Genomic DNA, 19,977 nt, shown 5'->3' on the forward strand with positions numbered 1-19,977 from the left:
AAGACATCTGAAAATTTCTACACATGTACCATGGAGAGCATTCTAACTGGCTGCATAACCGTTTGGTATGGAAGTGCCACTGCACAGGAAAGGAGAAAGCTGCAGAAAATTGTAAACTTAGCCAGCTTCATCATGGACAGCAGCCTCCCCAGCACTGAGGACACATTCAAAAGGAAATGCCTCCAAAAGAACGGCATCTATTATTAAGGACCCTCATCACCCGCCATTCGGTGCTCCCAGTGTGGCCTCTTGTATATTGGTGAGACCCAATGTAGATTGGGAGACTGCTTCACTAAGTATCTACGCTTCATCCAACAGAACAAGTGGGATCGCCCAGTGGCCACCCACTCCCATTCCAATATGTGCATCCATGGCCTCCTCCACTGACGTGATGAGGCCACACTTAGGTTGGAGGAACAACACCTCCTATTCCCTTTGGGTAGCCTCCAATCTGATGGCATGAACATCAATTTCAAACTTCCAGTAATGCCCCCCAACCCCCTCCCCCTCCCCTCTTCTCCATTTCCCATCCCCTTTTCCCTCTCTCGCCTTATCTCCTTGTCCGCTCATCACCTCCCTCTGTTGCTTCTTCCCCCTTTTTCTTTCTTCCATGGCCTTCTGTCCCTTTCACCAATCAACTTCCCAGCTCTTTACTTCATCCCTCGCCCTCCAGGTTTCACCTACTGTATCACCTGGTGGTTACCCCCACCTTTTAAATCTACTCCTCAGCTATTTTTCTCCAGTCCTGCCGAAGGGTTTTGGCCCAAAACATCAGCTGTACTCTTTTCATAGATGCTGCCTGGCCTGCTGAGTTCCCACTGCTTTAAGACTGTTGAATGGGCCTCTTATCTGATAAAGATAAACCGTCCTCTCACACGACCTCATCATGACACTTGCACTTTATTTGTTGAGCTGCACTGCATTTGCCCTGTAACTGTAACTCTGAATTCTGTTTTTTATTTCCTTTCTACTACCTTGATGTACTTGTGTATGAAATAAGTTCTTTGTCAATAACCATAAAACAATTACAGCATGGAAACAGGCCATCTCAGCCCTTCTAGTCCGTGCCAACACTTACACTCACCTAGTCCCACTGGCCCGCACTCAGCCCATAACACTCCATTCCTTTCCTGTCCATATACCTATCCAATTTTACTTTAAATGACAATACCGAACCTGCCTCTACCACTTCTACTGGAAGCTCGTTCCACACAGCTACCACTCTCTGAGTAAAGAAGTTCCCCCTCGTGTTACCCTTAAACTTTTGCCCCCTAACTCTCAAAACGTGTCCTCTTTTTTGAATCTCCCCTACTCTCAATGGAAAAAGCCTATCCATGTCAACTCGATTTATCCCCCTCATTATTTTGAAATACCTCTATCAAATCCCCCCTCAACCTTCTACGCTCCAAAGAACATAGAACATAGAATAGTACAGCACATTACAGGCCCTTCGGCCCACAATGTTGTGCCGACCCACAAACCCTGCCTCCCATATAACCCCCCACCTTAAATTCTTCCATATACTTGCCTAGTAGTCTCTTAAACTTCACTAGTGTGTCTACCTCCACCTCTGACTCAGGCAGTGCATTCCACGCACCAACCACTCTCTGAGTGAAAAACCTTCCTCTAGTATCCCCCTTGAACTTCCCTCCCCTTACCTTAAAGCTATGTCCTCTTGTATTGGGGATTGCCCTGGGGAAGAGGTGCTGGCTGTCCACTCTATCTATTCTTCTTAATATCTTGTCTTCTCTCATCATCCTCCTCTCCAGAGAGTAAAGCCCTAGCTCCCTTAATCTCTGATCTTAATGCATACTCTCTACACCAGGCAGCATCCAGGTAAATCTCCTCTGTACCCTTTCCAATGCTTCCACATCCTTCCTATAGTGAGGCGACCAGAACTGGACACAGTACTCCAAGTGTGGCCTAACTAGAGTTTTATAGAGCTGCATCATTACATCGCATCTCTTAAACTCTATCCCTCAACTTATGAAAGCTAACACCCCATAAGCTTTCTTAACTACCCTATCTACCTGTGAGGCAACTTTCAGGGATCCGTGGACATGTACCCCCAGATCCCTCTGCTCCTCCACACTACCAAGTATCCTGCCATTTACTTTGTACTCTGCTTTGGAGTTTGTCCTTCCAAAGTGTACCACCTCACACTTCTCTGGGTTGAACTCCATCTGCCACTGCTCAGCCCACTTCTGCATCCTATCAATGTCTCTCCGCAATCTTTGACAATCCTCTACACTATCTACAAAACCACCAATCTTTGTGTCATCTGCAAACTTGCCAACTCACACTTCTATCCCCACATCCAGGTCATTAATAAAAACCACGAAAAGTAGAGGTCCCAGAACAGATCCTTGTGGGACACCACTAGTCACAACCCTCCAATCTGAATCTACTCCCTCCACCACAACCCTCTGCCTTCTGCAGGCAAGCCAATTCTGAATCCACCTGGCCAAACTTCTCTGGATCCCATGCCTTCTGACTTTCTGAATAAGCCTACCATGTGGAACCTTGTCAAATGCCTTACTAAAATCCATGTAGATCACATCCACTGCACTACCCACATCTATATGCCTGGTCGCCTCCTCAAAGAACTCTATCAGGCTTGTTAGGCATGATCTACCCTTCACAAAGCCATGCTGACTGTCTCTGATCAGACCATGATTCTCTAAATGCCCATAGATCCTATCTCTAAGAATCTTTTCCAACAGCTTTCCCACCACAGACGTAAGGCTTACTGGTCTATAATTACCCAGACTATCCCTACTACCTTTTTTGAACAAGGGGACAACATTCGCCTCCCTCCAATCCTCCGGTACCATTCCTGTGGACAACGAGGACATAAAGATCCTATCCAGAGGCTCAGCAATCTCTTCCCTCGCCTCGTAGAGCAGCCTGGGGAATATTCCGTCAGGCCCCGGGGACCTATCCGTCCTAATGTATTTTAACAACTCCAACACCTCCTCTCCCTTAATATCAACATGCTCCAGAACATCAACCTCACTCATATTGTCCTCACCATCATCAAGTTCCCTCTCATTGGTGAATACTGAAGAGAAGTATTCATTGAGGACCTTGCTCACTTCCACAGCCTCCAGGCACATCTTCCCACTTTTATCTCTAATTGGTCCTACCTTTACTCCTGTCATCCTTTTGTTCTTCACATAATTGAAGAATGCCTTGGGGTTTTCCTTTATCCTACTCGCCAAGGCCTTCTCCTGACCCCTTCTTGCTCTTCTCAGCCCCTTCTTAAGCTCCTTTCTTGCTACCCTATATTCCTCAATAGACCCATCTGATCCTTGCTTCCTAAACCTCAGGTATGCTGCCTTCTTCCACCTGACTAGATTTTCCACTTCACTTTTCACCAATGGTTCCTTCACCCTACCATTCTTTATCTTCCTCACCAGGACAAATTTATCCCTAACATCCTGCAAGATATCCCTAAACATCGACCACATGTCCATAGTGCATTTCCCTGCAAAAACATCATCCCAATTCACACCCGCAAGTTCTAGCCTTATAGCCTCATAATTTGCCCTTTCCCAATTAAAACTTTTCCTGTCCTCTCTGATTCTATCCTTTTCCATGATAATGCTAAAGGTCATGGAGCGGTGATCACTGTCCCCCAGATGCTCACCCACTGACAGATCTGTGACCTGACCCGGTTCATTACCTAATACTAAATAAAAAGAATAAAGAATAAAGACCTAACTTGTTCAACCTTTCCCTGTAACTTAGGTGCTGAAACCCAGGTAACATTCTAGTAAATCTTCTCTGTACTCTCTATTTTGTTGACATCTTTCCTGTAATTCGGTGACCAGAACTGTACACAATACTCCATATTCGGCCTTACCAATGCCTTGTACAATTTTAACATGACATCCCAACTCTTATACTCAGTGCTCTGATTTATAAAGGCCAGCATACCAAAAGCTTTCTTCACCACCCTATCCACATGAGATTCCACCTTCAGGGAACTATGCACCATTATCCCTAGATCACTCTGTTCTACTGCATTCCTCAATGCCCTACCATTTACCATGTATGTCCTATTTTGATTATTCCTACAAAATGTAGCACCTCACACTTATCAGCATTAATCTCCATCTGCCATCATTCAGCCCACTCTTCTAACTGGCCTAAATCTCTCTGCAAGCTTTGAAAACCTACTTCATTATCCACAACGCCACCTACCTTAGTATCATCTGCATACTTACTAATCCAATTTACCACCCCATCATCCAGATCATTAATGTATATGACAAACAACATTGGACCCAGTACAGATCCCTGAGGTACAGCACTAGTCACTGACCTCCAACCTGAGAAACAGTTATCCACCACTACTCTCTGGCATCTCCCATCCAGCCACTGTTGAATCCATTTTACTACTTCAATATTAATACCTAACGATTGAACCTTCTTAACTAACCTTCCGTGCGGAACCTTGTCAAAGGCCTTACTGAAGTCCATATAGACAACATCCACTGCTTTACCCTCGTCAACTTTCCTCGTAACCTCTTCAAAAAATTCAATAAGGTTTGTCAAACATGACCTTCCACGCACAAATCCATGCTGACTATTCCTAATCAGACCCTGTCTATCCAAATAATTATATATACCATCTCTATGAATACTTTCCATTAATTTACCCACCACTGACATCAAACTGACAGGCCTATAATTGCTAGGTATACTCTTAGAACCCTTTTTAAACAATGGAACCACATGAGCAATACGCCAATCCTCCGGCACCATCCCCGTTTCTAATGACATTTGAAATATTTCTGTCAGAGCCCCTGCTATTTCTACACTAACTTTACTCAAGGTCCTAGGGAATATCCTGTCAGGACCCGGAGATTTATCCACTTTTATATTCCTTAAAAGTGCCAGTACTTTCTCCTCTTTAATTGTCATAGTTTCCATAACTTCCCTACCTGTTTCCCTTACCTTACACAATTCAATATCCTTCTCCTTAGTGAATACCGAAGAAAAGAAATTGTTCAAAATCTCCCCCATCTCTTTCGGCTCCACACATAGCTGTCCACTCTGATTCTCTAAGGGACCAATTTTATCCCTCACTATCCTTTTGCTATTAGTATAACTGTAGAAACCCTTCGGATTTATTTTCACCTTACTTGCCAAAGCAACCTCGTATTTTCTTTGAGCTTTTCTAATTTCTTTCTTAAGATTCTTCTTACATTCTTTATATTCCTCGAGCACCTCATTTACTCCATGCTGCCTATATTTATTGTAGATATCTCTCTTTTTCCAAACCAAGTTTCCAATATCCCTTGAAAACCATGGCGCTCTCAAACTTTTAACCTTTCCTTACAATCTAACAGGAACATAAAGATTCTATACCCTCAAGATTTCTCCTTGAAATGACCCCCATTTCTCTATTACATCCTTCCCATAAAACAAATTGTCCCAATCCACTCCTTCTAAGTCCTTTTGCATCTCCTCAAAGTTAGCCTTTCTCCAATCAAAAATCGCAACCCTGGCTCCAGTCCTATCCTTCTCCATAATTATATTGAAACTAATGGTATTGTGATCACTGGACCCGAAGTGCTCCCCAACACATACCTCCGTCACCTGACCTATCCTATTCCCTAACAGGAGATCCAACATTGCCCCTTCTCTAGTCGGTACCTCTATTGCTGCAAAAAACTACCCTGCACACATTTTACAAACTCCAAACCATCCAGTCCTTTTACAGAATAGGTATTGTTCTGCAAATCAAAGCTGAATGCTGGAAAGTGTGAACCAGTCAGGCAACAACTGTCACAGCTAGGGACATCAGTTTTAGGTTACAGAAAATGTGCAGAGAAAATGGATTAAACAAAGGAATGAAGGGTCTCGGACTGAAATGTCGACTGTTTACTCTTTTCCATAGATGCTGCCTGACCTGCTGAGTTCCTGCAGCATTTAGTGTGCATTACTGTGGATTTTCAGCATCTGCAGAATGTCCTGTTTTAAACAGTGGGAATACAGGTGATTGGGTGAGGCCAGGATTGTGGAAAATGGATTAATGACAGCAGTTAGAGAGTAAAATGCTGTGAAGCACAGGCCCAGCAGATTTTGTTTCATAGGCATGTGTTTCACCTGCTGGAATAAGCGTAGGAAGAACTGGGTAGATGAGGTGGAAGGAGAAAAGAAGCAGAAGGCAACATCATTCATAATGCTTGGCAATAGATGTTTAGAAAACAGCTGCCACTCTGCCCTGGACCACTCTGGTCAGATCCCAATGCTGGCCAAGTGACCAGGGCAGGTCCCCTTCAAAATATCTAGCCTCTAGTTGTCCTCCAGATGACCTCTGTCACAGTAAACTTTGCATAGTGTGAACTTCATGTTGATAATGAGATAAGAATTAAAACCAGTATAATAAATGGATAACTGATAGCAGAAATTGTCAGATCTGACTTAGAGAGAGAAAGCAATAACATAGACAATGCTAACATACCATTATTGCTAAAATAACATAACAACATACCTGAACTTGTTCAGAAACTTTTTATGTAAGTCTAGAAGACTGCAGCATTCCCAGACAGAAGATAAATTGCTGTTTCTCAAACTTGCATTAGGTCTTGGAGGTAACAGACAAATGGATTAGAGTGGGATGGAGTATTAAAGTGAGAAATTAAATCATTAACTTTCCAAGGCTACTTTGATCCCATCACTAATGTCCTGCTGTTTTCCTTCTGTCTCTAGAATTATATGGCCAAGGCATTGTATGACAATGCACCTGAATCGCCAGAGGAGCTGTCTTTCCGCAAGGGCGATATATTGACAGTGATTGAACAGAATACTGGCGGGTTAGAAGGATGGTGGCTTTGTTCATTGCATGGACGACAAGGCATCGCGCCTGGCAACCGGCTCAAACTCCTAGTTGGACCTGTTTATGACAGCTCTCAAAATGAGCCATCTGCTGTGGAAACACAAGGTGCCTATCAGGTACCCACCAGCCTGCAAGACTCTTCCGGCTTTGGAAGCCCTTTCAGAGATCCTATTTACCAAGTGCCCCCTTCTCATGCTAGTCAGAGCATATACCAGGTGCCTCCCACTGCTTCGGGCTATGCGGCACAAGGACATGAGACTTATCAGGTGCCACCATCTATACAGAGGAGTGCCTGGGGAGCTGAGGGTGCCCCTCCTATAAGTAAGGTAGGTCTTGCTTTACAGCTTCTGTCTTGGCGTGGGATTTCCAATTCATTTACCTGCTACAAAAAGGCATCAAATCCACTTCGATTTAACCTCTGGCATTGTACATGATGTATGTATATGTATTTAGTATATAGTGTACAGTTTCGGTCACATTACCAAAAGAAGGACATCTTTGCTGAAAAGAGTACAATGAAGATTTAAGAAGATGTTGCCAGGTCTCAAGATCCTGTGTTATAGAGGCTAGGACCATATTTCTTGAAATGTGGGAGAATTGAGGGGTGATCTTAGAGGTATAAAAATCATAAAGGGCCTCGACAGGGTGAATGTACAGTCTTTTTCCCAGAAAGAAAGGAACCAAAAACTAGAGGGAATAGTTGTAAAGTAAGAGGGAGGAAAGATTTGAAAAGGACCTGGGAGGCATTTTTTTCATACACAAGGTGGGATGTGGAATGAACTCCCAGGTGATGTAGTTGAGGCATGTACAATAACAATATTCTTTCAAAAAAAAACAGTTGGATAAATAAATAGGTTGGAAAGTTTTAGAGGGATGTGGGACAAACACAGGCAAATGGAACTAACACTTTTGTCAGCATGGATGAGTTGGGTCAAAGGGCTTGTTTCCAAGTTCTGTTATGCTGTGATTCTATGAACCTCAGCCACTGGGACATGACTGCAAGAGGTTTCAGCCAGGGTCTGTTGCAGTCTCAGTATAGTCGTTCAGAAATTGTTACATGATCATCATGTGCAGCATCACCAGACGAAATCTGGGAAAGTGAGACAAGAATTCTTTCTGGTGTCATGGAATTTTCTAATGCTCACTCAAGCAGACACACCAGGCTGAACATTACAACATTCCTGCCATTCCTTTGGTGCTGTACAACAGATTTTAGCCTCAAAATTGATGTTTGAACATAAACCCTCGAAGGCAAGAATTCTACCATTCTATTTAACAAAACTATAAAATTCTGGGAAATACTCAGGAGATCAGACAGCATCAGTGGGAAGGGAAACTCAGTCAATACTTTAGGTCAAAGAGCCTTTCGTTAAGTACACCATCTTAAGAGTCTGGTTGGCTTCAATGTCGAGATTCCCTGAGCAGACGGTATTCCTGTCAGTTTTAAGCTTGGTGATTCTATTTGTTGTAACGTCTGTGCTTCATATTTTGCACATGGGCTGGTGAATCACTTTCAGAGCTTTTATTTACAGTGAAATGCCTGTGCAATTAAAATGTGGTAAGCAGCTTCACAGCTGTTATTTTTCTTTGGACCGTGCAGGCTCATTTCAGGCAAGTGGAAAAGTCGAGTAACTGATTGCAGTGGTGATTGGGTGTGGGGAATGGTAAGACTGAGTTTTACAGGTGGTAGCACTTAGTGCAGGTCACAGCGTCTGTGCTTCCAAGTACGAGAAATAGCAGAAGGGCGACCAATTTGCCATACAGAAGTGCCAAATTAAAATGGTGGTGTGATTTGTACTGAAACCAAGCAGACAGCGAAAGGTCTGATCAGGAAATGCTTGGCTGGAAAGTATCACTTTCCATTTTCATTGCAGTTTATATTGGCAGGAAGATCAGATATTTTCCTTGCAGGGCCAGCCTTTGCTTCTGAATTTATCCCCTGGAATTGGTGCTGATAATTAGAGCGAGCTCCCACTGAAGCTTTGCCAACACCTTCCTTTCTTTGATCTGGTTAGTATCTTGTCAGAGCTTCACTCTCATTTCTAGCCCATAGCTGCAATAAACTGTTCCTATATGAAATTTTTGTTTTTATTCCTTGTTTTTCTGATTAGAAAGAGAAATCCTGCAATTGGGAGAAACCATTTTAAAGTGAAATACTTTCTAATGGTTCAATTATTCAGCTCTTTACTCCTGGCATAGAACACAGAATGACATGGTGACCTTGCAATCAATGGAAAATTTTGTTTTTTCTTGTGTGGACTCCCACTGGGAGAGGCATCATTCAGTAAGAAGTCTGTGGAATTAGCTTGTAAGGGAAAAGGAAAATCATCTTGGAAAAGTATTAATTCAAAATCACTTAAACACAAGGAAATCCGCAGATGCTGGAAATTCCAGCAACACACACAAAATGCAGGTGGAACGCAGCAGGCCAGGCAGCATCTATAGGAAGAAGTACAGTCGACGTTTGGAAGGGTCTCAGCCCGAAACGTTGACTGTGTTTTGTGTGTGTTAATTCGGAATCACTTTTCTCCCTGGTGTGGTCCTGTATACAGAGTAGCATTCATTTATCTGACCATTACTCCACAGTTTAAGCAGATAATCTGGTTCAATATTAAGGGAAAGCAGAGCAAAGAAACAAGCTGTTGGAGGACCTCAGCAGATTAGGCTAGGAAGGAATGGGAAGGGAGATGGAGTGTCAGTGTTTAGGACCAGACCCAAAATGTCGATTGTTCATTTCCTTCCACAGATGCTGACAGGTCTACTAAGTTCTTTCAACAGTTTGTGTTTTTTTTTTGCTCCAGATTTCATCTTCTCTAGTTCTTAACCACTCATTTAAGGGAGAGTAGGGTGATTTCTTTCAGATGAGAGGGTAAACCTTTCTGCCCTGCTAGCTGGCAGCAAACATCCAAAGGAATAAACTGCTCTGATGTTTCCCACCACTGGTGCCTGCACCAGAATCGGACTGTATATTCATCACATTAGTTGCTGCATACCCAATGTTGTCAGAAGCCACTCTCATTCTGAGTGGATGAAGAGAGGAGCTTTTTTTTTGACTCTGATCAACAGAAAAAGACTTTTTTGTGTCAAAGTGAAAATAGATCTCTACAAAGTGATCTAAATTAATTAAAATATAAAACACTAAACAATTGATTGTATAAACATTCTCCCCTTTAATATGACACGCCAAACTATCACTGGTGCGGCCAATTGGTTTGAGAGGTCACATAATTAGTTAAATGGAGATCACCGTGCACAGTCAAGGTGATTCAATTAATTGCAGTAAAAATACACCTGTACCTGGAAGGTCCAACAGCTGGTGAATCAGTCTCCTGGCAAAAACTACACCATGAAGACAAAAGAACACTCCAAGCAACTCTGCAAAAAGGTTATTGAAAAGCACAAGTCAGGAGATGAATACAAGAAAATTTCCAAGTCACTGAATATCCCTGGAGTACAGTAAAGTTCAGTCATCAAAAAATGGCACAGCTGTTCTTAAAAACTAACTGACCAGGCAAGAAGGGCACTAGTAAGGGAGGCCACCAAGAGATCTATGACAACTACAACTACAACTACATGTACAACTCTGGAAGAGCTACGAGCTTCAGTGACTGCAATAGAAGAGACTGCACATACAACAACTGTTGCCTGGGTGCTTTACCAGTCACAGATTTATGTGAAGGTGGCAAAGAGAAAGCCACTGTTGAAAACATCTCTCATGAAATCTCGGCTAGAGTTTGCTAGAAAGCAGGTGGGAGACACTGAAGTCAGCTGGAAGAAGGTTCTATGATCTGATGAAACCAAAATTGAGCCTTTTGACCATCAGATGAAATGCTATGTTTGGCTTAAGCCAAACCCCACACAACATCAAAGACACACCATCCCTACCATGAAGCATGGTGGTGGCTGCATCATGCTGTGGGGATGCTTCACTGCAGCAGGCCCTGGAAGGCTTGTGAAGGTAGAGGATAAAGTGAATGCGGAAAATACAGGGAAATCCTGGAGGAAAACCAGATGCAGTCTGCAAGAGAACTAGGACTTGGGAGAAGATTTATTTTCCAGCAAGTCAATGACTCCAAGCATAAAGCCAAAGCTTCACAGGAATGGCTTAAAAACAACAAAGTTAATGTCCTGGAGTGCCCAAATCAGAGTCCAGACCTCAATTCAATTGAGAATTTGTGACTGGACTTGAAATCGGCTGTTCACTCACAATCCCCATGCAAACTGACAGAACTTGAGTAGTTTTGTAAAGAAGAATGGGGAAAGCTGATAGAGACCTATCCACACAGACTCAAGGCTGTAATTGCTGTCAAAGGTGCATCTACTAAATACTGACTTAAAGGGGTTGAATACTTATGCAATCAACTATTTTGTGTGTTATATTTGTAATTAATTTAGATCACTTTGTAGAGATCTGCTTTCACTTTGACACAAAAGAGTCTTTTCTGTTGATCAGTGTCAAATAAAGCCAATGTAAATCCCCTGTGGTTCAACTTTGTAAAACAATAAAATATGAAAACTTCTGGGGGGGGGGGGGGAAGGTGACTTTTTATAGACACTGTATGTTTATTACAAGAATTATTAAAGACACAATAGCAACATAATTACAGAACAATATTTGCTGAATGCAATAATCCAAATGGTACTCAGCAAGCATTTAAAAAAACTTCACAAATTTGGTGTTAATATTTTGCAATCTTTGAGGGAATAGAGGCAATAATGGATTCAGGTATCACTCCCATAATGTAGCTACAAGGAGCTGGATTACTGTGAGAATAGGCACAGACTCAGTAACCCAAATATACGTTAATAATTTGTAAGGGGAGACTCGGTGAATGTATCTAAGTTTGCTGATGGCACTAAATAGAGAGGAAAATCAAATTATGCAGAGTCTGCAGAGAGATATAGATACAGTAGGTTAAGTGAGTGGGTAAAAGTTTGGCAGGTGGAATACAGTGTTGGTGAATACAAGGTCATCTATTTTGTTAGGGAAAATAGAAAATCAAATTGTCATTTAAATGGTGAAAGATTGGAGTGTGCTGTTATGTAAAGGGCTTTGGGGGCGTTTGTGCATGAGTCACCAGAGTTTGGTTTGTAGGTACAACAGGCTATCAAGAAGACAAGTGGAGTGTTGAGATTCATTGCTTAAGCGTTTGAATTTAAGAGTAGGGAGGTTATGCTTTAACTGTACAAGGTACTAGTAAGGCCACACCTGAAATACTGTGTCCAGTTCATGCTCTCTTTACTTGAGAAAAGACATCTTAGCTTTGGAGGTGATGCAGAGGAGATTCACAAAGTTGATTCTGGAGATGAAGGAGTCACCTGGGACTAATTGGAATTCAGAAAAATGAGAGGGTGTCTTATAGAAACATGAAAAAAATTATGAACAGGATAGATAAGATAGAGGCAGGGTAATTGTTTCCACTGGTAAGTGAGACAAGGACTAGGGTACATAGCCTTAAGGTTCAGGGGAATGGATTCAGGATGGAGGATAGGAAAAACTACTTTTCTTAGAGAGTAGGAATTCTCTGTCCAGGGAAGAAATGGAGGCTACTGCATTAAATATGCTTAAGTCCCAGTTCAATAGATCTCTGCTCAGCAGGGGAATTGAGAGCAATGGGGAAAAGACAGGCAGGTGGAGCTGAGTCCACAGCCAGATTAGTGATGATCCTATTGAATGGTGGAGCAGACTCGATGGGCCAGATGACCTACTCTTGCTCCTATTTCTTATGTAATACCTGCTATACTCTCACAATAAATATAAGAAATGTAGGAACTGAACAGAGAATTAGCCGTGGTTGTGACATATCAAAGACCAATCAACTAATCTCTTGACCATTCTATTCTGTGTTGCACTATTGGCTGGTAGCACCCACTAAGTTGAATGCAAATAGGTCATCAATTAAAAATGGGATCCATTAGTAATAGTCGGCAGGAGAGGCAGAATCAATGGAATGAGAATGGGAGTTTACTTTTCAGACTAGTGATTAACAAGAAGTTACCTGTCTAAAATGTATTTCTGTTTATTTCCAGAGATGGTAGCTACATTTTCCAGCATTCTTGCCTTCTTTTATCTCAGATTTACAGTATGTACATTTTTGACCTTTTCAGTTTGAATCAAATAGCTGAGCAGTGACAGCAACTGGTGAAGGTGTTTAGATACTTTCCATGTATTTGATGTCTGGGAAGCTTATGGAAATGTATAATCCATTTGATTTCTGAATGGTTTAAAGGTAAGATCAATATTCCTAGTAAGAGACTGGTTCAGGAAGGAAAGTGTTCAGTACTAAAGAACGATTCTCTTCCCATGTACCATTGATATAAGGCTCTTTCTTGAAAGTGATGCAAGTTATGAGTATTAACTCCCCTATAGGAATTAGATGGTCTTCGAAAATTTTGAAAAATTAAGCTACATTTACACACTGTGCCTGGCTATTGAATGGGTTTTGGTTTTGCAGACGTCCTAAGTCAATCTCAGTCGTTAGTCAGAAATTATACAAAACTCACTTTGATATGGTAACCTGGTCTCTAGTAGATGTTCCCAATCTGGGGTCCGCAGACCCTTCAGTTAATGGTATGGATTCATGGCATAAAAAATGTTGGGAATCCCTACTCCAGCGTATTGCAATGAACAACATCAAAAGCAATTAAGACATTAGAAAGAATAATTACTAAAAGTAGGGGAGAGGAGAGAGAGACACACACAGAGAAGAAACTTGTTCTGCTGTTCTTAAGAATAAACATGTCCATTGGACTTTTGAATTTAATAACATAATGGGAGTGTTTTCATGGGCATGGATATCCATAAGTCAGGCATTCATAACCCAGGGGTGGCCTGGATTCTGTATTTCAGTACTAACTAATATTTCATGTTGCCTGATTAGTCATAGAAAAGTACAGCAGAGAAACAGGCCCTTTGGCTCAGCTAGCCTGTGCCAAGCCCCTTTGACCTGTGTCTGGACCATAGCCTCCATACCCTTCCCATCTATGTACCTACCCAAATTTCTCTTAAACATTGAAATTGAGCTCGTATGCATCACTTGCACTGGCAGCTTGTTCGACACGCTCATGACCCTCTGAATGAAGACATTTCCCCTCATGTTCACCTTAAATATTTCAGCTTTTACCTTTAACCCATGACCCATGAGAAGGATTTTTTTCAAGACAAGCTTTTAAAAAGTCAATTATATGTTTACAACACTACTAAAATTCTGTCAGAGGTAAATACGTGGCAAAGATTGTGTGTAGATTAAAAGCCCATTTCTATGTCAGTAAACCTGGTGATTTCTCAGTGAAAATTTCTGCCCACCCAAGTTTGTGTCAGGTTCCTAATCTCTCCATTTACTTGGGCCAGTCTCTGAATAAAAACTGATGGAAGGTTTCAAAAGCAGAACATACAGTATTTAAATCAGGACCCCAAGCTGGGGTCCATGGGCTCCTTGCTTAATGGTATTGGTCTTTGGCATAAAAAAGGTTGAGAACCTCTCTGATGTAGAGGATTTTGAATAGTGTAATTACCATATCAAATGAATGGCTACAGACACTATAATGACAAGGCACCAGACTCCATACAATGTCTGGGGGCAGGAAACAATGGACAGACTCCTGGAAAATTATGAAGGGTATATAATTATTCCAGTCATCAGTCAGTTACTAAACTACGTACTTTGCAACAAGTTAGAGAAAAGTGAATTTAATAGTATGGTGCACTAATCCAATTACTTTTGTTCTTCATTCTTATTAGCACACATTAAGAATTGACATTATACAGTAGAATTGTTGTTAAATAGCACCCAACATTTATAAACAATCACTTGCATTTTAAAAGTAATAAGATTTCATTCTGTGTCGATTTGAAAAGCACTGTTTCACATTTACAACATGAATGTAAGCATTGAAGGCTCGGGGTGGATTATTTATCCTGTTGTATAATTTAGGAATATGTTAAGATACACTGAAACCATTTAAGAAAAAGAAAATATTCTTGTCAGGCTGTTCAAACTCTGAAAATCCTGAGAATGCTTTTGGTTTTAACTTCCTGATTATAAGTTACTATAATTGAGGATGGTGCCAAAATGAGGCACAATTTACAGTTCTGGGCAGTGACTTTGCAAGTGTTGCCAGGCATCACAGTTTGTGTGTACAAAGTTCAAAAATAAGTCACACATAAATGCCTTAACATAAGCTTTCCAATAACAGACTGTTTTTGGTCTTTGTTTAATTATCACATCTCCACATAGTTGTGATGTGACTGCTTCACAATTTTAGACTTTTGTCAGATCATGCAAATATGTATTCAGCAGTCACAGTGAACATTTAATTCCTGAGCTCCCTGCATGACCTTGCCTGAATAGAGCCCTTCCCCTTTGCCCTTTGCCCTTTGTCAGAGTAAAGATCATTGGACCGGTTTGCTGCCAGATGAGGGATTTAGTGCGAGAGTGTAGTCCATGATGGTGAATGAGGGTTAGCAGTTTGGCAGGGCAAGGAATAGTTATTGAGACTCTGATGAGGAGTGGAGTTTACAGTGGAATTTGTCACTAAATATTAGTGGACTATGAGTCAAGGCAGTAAATATGGTTGCAGGGAGAGGCAGGTTGACTTAGAGACTGTTGTGAGAGGTGGGATCTGCAGATTGTTTCTGTGGTCAGGAGCTTTCACAAGAGCCAGGTTAATAATTTAATATATCCAACATGTTTACAGTGCTCACTTCTAATCTTTTTGAGAAGGAGTCAAAGTCAAGATTATTGCCATAAGCGCAAGTAAATAAATGCACAGGTGCAAAGAAAAGCTTACTTACAGCAGCATCACAGATACATAACATCAGATAGAAAACATTCACAAAAAATGTAAATCCAATATTAGTTATTCATCATTTTTACAAGAAAGAACACAAGTAAAACAAAATGAGCAAAGTCCATTGTCATCATGTTACTTTACTAGGGTTGTGAAGGTTGATTCAAGCTCAGAATAGTTGAAGGGAAATAGCAGTTCTTGAACTTGATGGTGTGGAACGTCAGGCTTCTGTACGCCTATCTGATGGTAACTGTGAGGAGATGACATGACCCAAATGGTCGGGATCTTTGACAGATATTACTTTCTTGAGGCAGCTCATCGTGTAGATAATATGATAGTAGGGAGGGATGCGCCCATAATGTATTGGGCTGAGCCCACTATTCTCTGCAAATGCTATGTCCAAATTTCCATACCATATCATGATGTGACCTGTTAAGGTACTTCTAACAGTTTGCCTTTAAATTGCACTAAGTCATTTAAGTTATGCTGTGGCAGGCTTCATGAACCTGCAGATATTTCACAGAAGTGCACCTTCTGGCATTCTTCTCATCTCTGGGTCTTCTATTGCCCAGAGAGAAGGCTGAAACCCATTCACTCATGTGTAAGGATTCAGTCAGGATCAAACACGAGTTTCTGGAGCTTTGAGGCAGCATTTATGCCAGCTGTGCCACTCCCAAATTGTGAAAAGAGTGCCAGGAGGCTTTTGCATTTTTGGCCATTCTTTACCTGCGTCTATACCAGTCTAGTGAGCACAAGTTACGTGTAATATACCAGCCAAACTCAGTCTTGTCCATTTGCAATCAGTCCTTGAACCTTTGCGGGTTCCCTGAATGTCAGTTAATCAGGGAAGTTGTTGGATTCTAGCAAATAGCCCTTTCTTTCCACCAATACCCACTGAATGTAGATATCTCATTTGGCAGATTTATTGAGGAATCTATCTGATAAATATGAAGTGGGTGGGTTCCACTAATATACTGAAATACCAGGGCAATGGGCTTTGCAAACATTTGCTATTTGTACTTGAATAACACCTTTTAATTTCTTTAAGCAGTTTCTGGTCATGAGATGAAGCTGAACTTGATAAATTATCATTAAACCACACAGAATAAGGATGCACAAAGAGTAAGCAATCAGCTGACTGAGTGGTGCTTTATGTTTGAGGGAAAAGTCCTCTAGAAGCTTTGCTCTGCTTTGTGCCCAGATATTTGTCATTTTCCATGCTAAAGCCATTGGCTCTGGTCCATGGTTCCAAGCAACTTATTCCAGAATTTCATTTTAATTTTAAAGTTAAAGATGAAAATGGAGAAAGAAATAAAATTAATGTTTCATATTAAAGGCTATTTGGTGGGATACAGAACTGAAACCAGTTTTATGTTGGAGAGAAAACAGAAGGAAAGAGCCAAGAAAGGGTGGAGGGCAGGAGAGATGACTAACCAAAGGGTGTTGGTGTTTGCTGAGAAAGTGCTGAGAAGGCGGGTGAATAACAGAAGGGAGTGGTATAAATGAGAGGAGGCGAATTAAATTCTGAAAAGGGAGACAAGGTGAATATTGAAGGATAAGCTACAAGGTTGTCTGAAATTGTTGAATAAGAAGTTCAGTACTGAACTTCAGAAAGTTCATCATAAGCCAGTGACAGGCCAGAGTGGAGGCAGGAGAGGGAAGTTACCCACATGAAGCATGTCTCTTAAAGCATCAGTAAGTCTGGTCAACAGCTCCTTGTGTAATTGATTCCCACTTTATGAGTGAAAAAAGCACCCTGAATTTCTCATTGCTGTATTTGTATCTTTGTACCCTTACCAGGAGAAGTTAAAGCAACTTCCCTGCATGTCCCCAATAACCCTCACTAAATTTTACATTTGAGAATCACAACTTGATGCTTTTCCCAAGACTGGAGAAAGTTGTGACCACAGCCCAGTCCCCTCCATTGATCCTGTCTACACCTCCTGCTGTCCCAGGTAAGTAGCCAATGTAGTTAAGGACCCATCCCATCCTGGTTACTCTCTCTTTACCCTCATCTCATTGGGCAGTAGATGGAAAAGCTTGAGAACGTATACCGCCAGTCTCAAGAACGGCATCTGTCTCACAATGATCAGACTCTTGAACGGATTTCTCATAGGCTAAATGGTAAGATATTGATTTCCCAGTCTACCCTGTCACAACCCATGCACTTCATTAGTCTACTTGCACTGAGCTATCTGTGCAGCTGCAACATGGCTTTTTCTTCTTTTTTACAACTTATGAATGGAATGATCTTTCTGTGTGACATCCAGACAAAACTACATTGTATTTCGGCAATGTTAAACTAAAACCAATACCGATACTTTTTGCCAATCTCAATACAAATGTTGGTAGGCCTTGAACAGTTGTGTCCAGAGGAATGGAGTTAATATTACGGGCAGTGGCTGCACCATTAGAACTAATGGGCAAATTACTATTTTGGTGATCCATGTTGGATTCGGTTCTTGTGCCTATAATTTTGAGGCAGCAGAATTAACAAAGATTTAAAATGGGTGTGAACATCCCCAATAGCTTGTACTGTTCCAACAATGTTGATGTCATGGCTAAGAAATCTCACCAAGTCCTCTACTTTCTAAAGAAGAAGCTAAAGCGATTTGGCGTGTTTCTGGAGACTGTTGCCTGTTTTTATCGATGCATCATGGAAAGCATTCTGTCTGGATGGATATCAGCTTGGTATGGCAACTGTTCTGCACATAACCACAAGAAACTACAGAATGTGGAGGACACAACTCAGTATATTACAGGAACCAGCCACCCCTCTATGGACTCTGTCAATACTTCTTGCTGCCCAAGTAAAGTAGCCAGCATATTCTAAGACCCATTCACCCTAGGCATTTTCTCTTCTACTCCTCCCATCAGGCAGAAGATACAAAAACCTGAAAGTGCATACCATCCAGCTCGAGGACAGCTTCTATCCCCCTGTCATCAGACTCTTGAATGGACTTCTTATGCAGTAAGATAGACTCTTGGCCTCACAATCTACCTCATTATTATCTTAAACTTTATAGTTTACCGGCACTGCACTTTTTCAGCAGCTTTTACACTTTATTCTACACAAACACGAGGAAATCTGCAGATGCTGGAAATTCAAGCAACATACACAAAATGCTGGTGAAGTGCAGCAGGCCAGGCAGGATCTATAGGAAGAAGTACAGTTGACGTTTCGGGCTGAGACCCTTCGTCAGTCCTGACTTATTCTTTATTCTACATTTTAATTCTACATTGTTTTTGTTTGACCTTATTTCAGCTCAATGCACTGTGTAATGATTATATCTGTATAAACAGTATGCAAGACAAGCTTTTCAGTGCATGTGACAAACATAAAATGACAGCAAATGGTGTTTTCCAAACCTGAAGGAATTCCATCTGTTTCCATTAAAGTTGTAGCAGATTAAACTCGACTGGCAGAAAATGGAGAATGTAGTTGTGAGGGATTTCCTGTGCTTGGAACAGGTGAATTGGGAATACCCTACTTCCATTTCCTTTTCCTGAAGAATTCACTTCAACCAGTCAGCCTCTCAACCCGATCTTGTGACATTAACTCTTTCCAGCTCACAATCACTCATTTATCCACCATCTTGAATAATGACCAAGTTGTCCACCATGATTGATTGGTTGTGTTCAGGGTAGAATTCCCAAACTTTCTCTCTGACAGCACTGCAGTAGTACCTGTACTGCACATACTACAGTGAACTAAGAAGGTCGTTGCCAGCACCTTCCTGAGGGCGACAGAGGAAAGACAGTAATTACTGGCTTCCCTGCTGACGATGCACACACCCCGTGTGTGAATAACAAAAATAACAAAAGCTGTGGTCCTACTGCATATGATTTGTGTGTTAGTGAGGGTCCCAATTAGGTCCTGTAGTTTCTTGCAGTTAAATAGCACTGCTTCATGAATGTATGGGGAAAAATTATTGGTATATTAAAATGCATGTTTACATTTTAATGACTTTCACTTGATAGCTGTGAAAATATTGGAATGAGGGCAACAGTTGATTGATTGAATACAGGAAGTAAGAGGTTATTAGTAGATTGGTTTATTATTGTAACATGCACTGAAATACAGTGCAAAGCTTGTCATGCATGCCATTCATACAGATCAATTCATTCCAACAGTGCATTCAAGTAGTGCAAGGTAAAACAATGACAAAATGTAGAAGGAAGTGTTATGGTTATAGAGAAGATGCAGTGCAGGTAAACAATAAAGTGCAAGGTCATAATGAGGTAGATTGTGGCGTCAAGAGACCACCTCATCATACAAGGGACTAAGTCTTGTAACAGAGGGATAGAAGATATCCTTAACCCTAGTGATACAAACT

At 41.4% G+C, this 19,977-nt stretch overlaps 1 protein-coding gene across 1 annotated transcript in view; it reads left to right on the top strand.

Annotated features, from left to right (window-relative positions):
• The window catches only part of nedd9 (neural precursor cell expressed, developmentally down-regulated 9), a 110,675-nt gene that overhangs the window by 54,590 nt on the left and 36,108 nt on the right, over window positions 1-19,977 (top strand). Inside the window, exon 2 of the mRNA XM_073023915.1 lies at window positions 6,724-7,176. Coding sequence (XP_072880016.1) covers window positions 6,724-7,176 — 453 coding nt within the window. The remainder of the gene's footprint in view (window positions 1-6,723; window positions 7,177-19,977) is intronic.

Source organism: Hemitrygon akajei, chromosome 20 (genome assembly GCF_048418815.1).
Source record: "Hemitrygon akajei chromosome 20, sHemAka1.3, whole genome shotgun sequence".
Classification (NCBI taxonomy): domain Eukaryota; kingdom Metazoa; phylum Chordata; class Chondrichthyes; order Myliobatiformes; family Dasyatidae; genus Hemitrygon; species Hemitrygon akajei.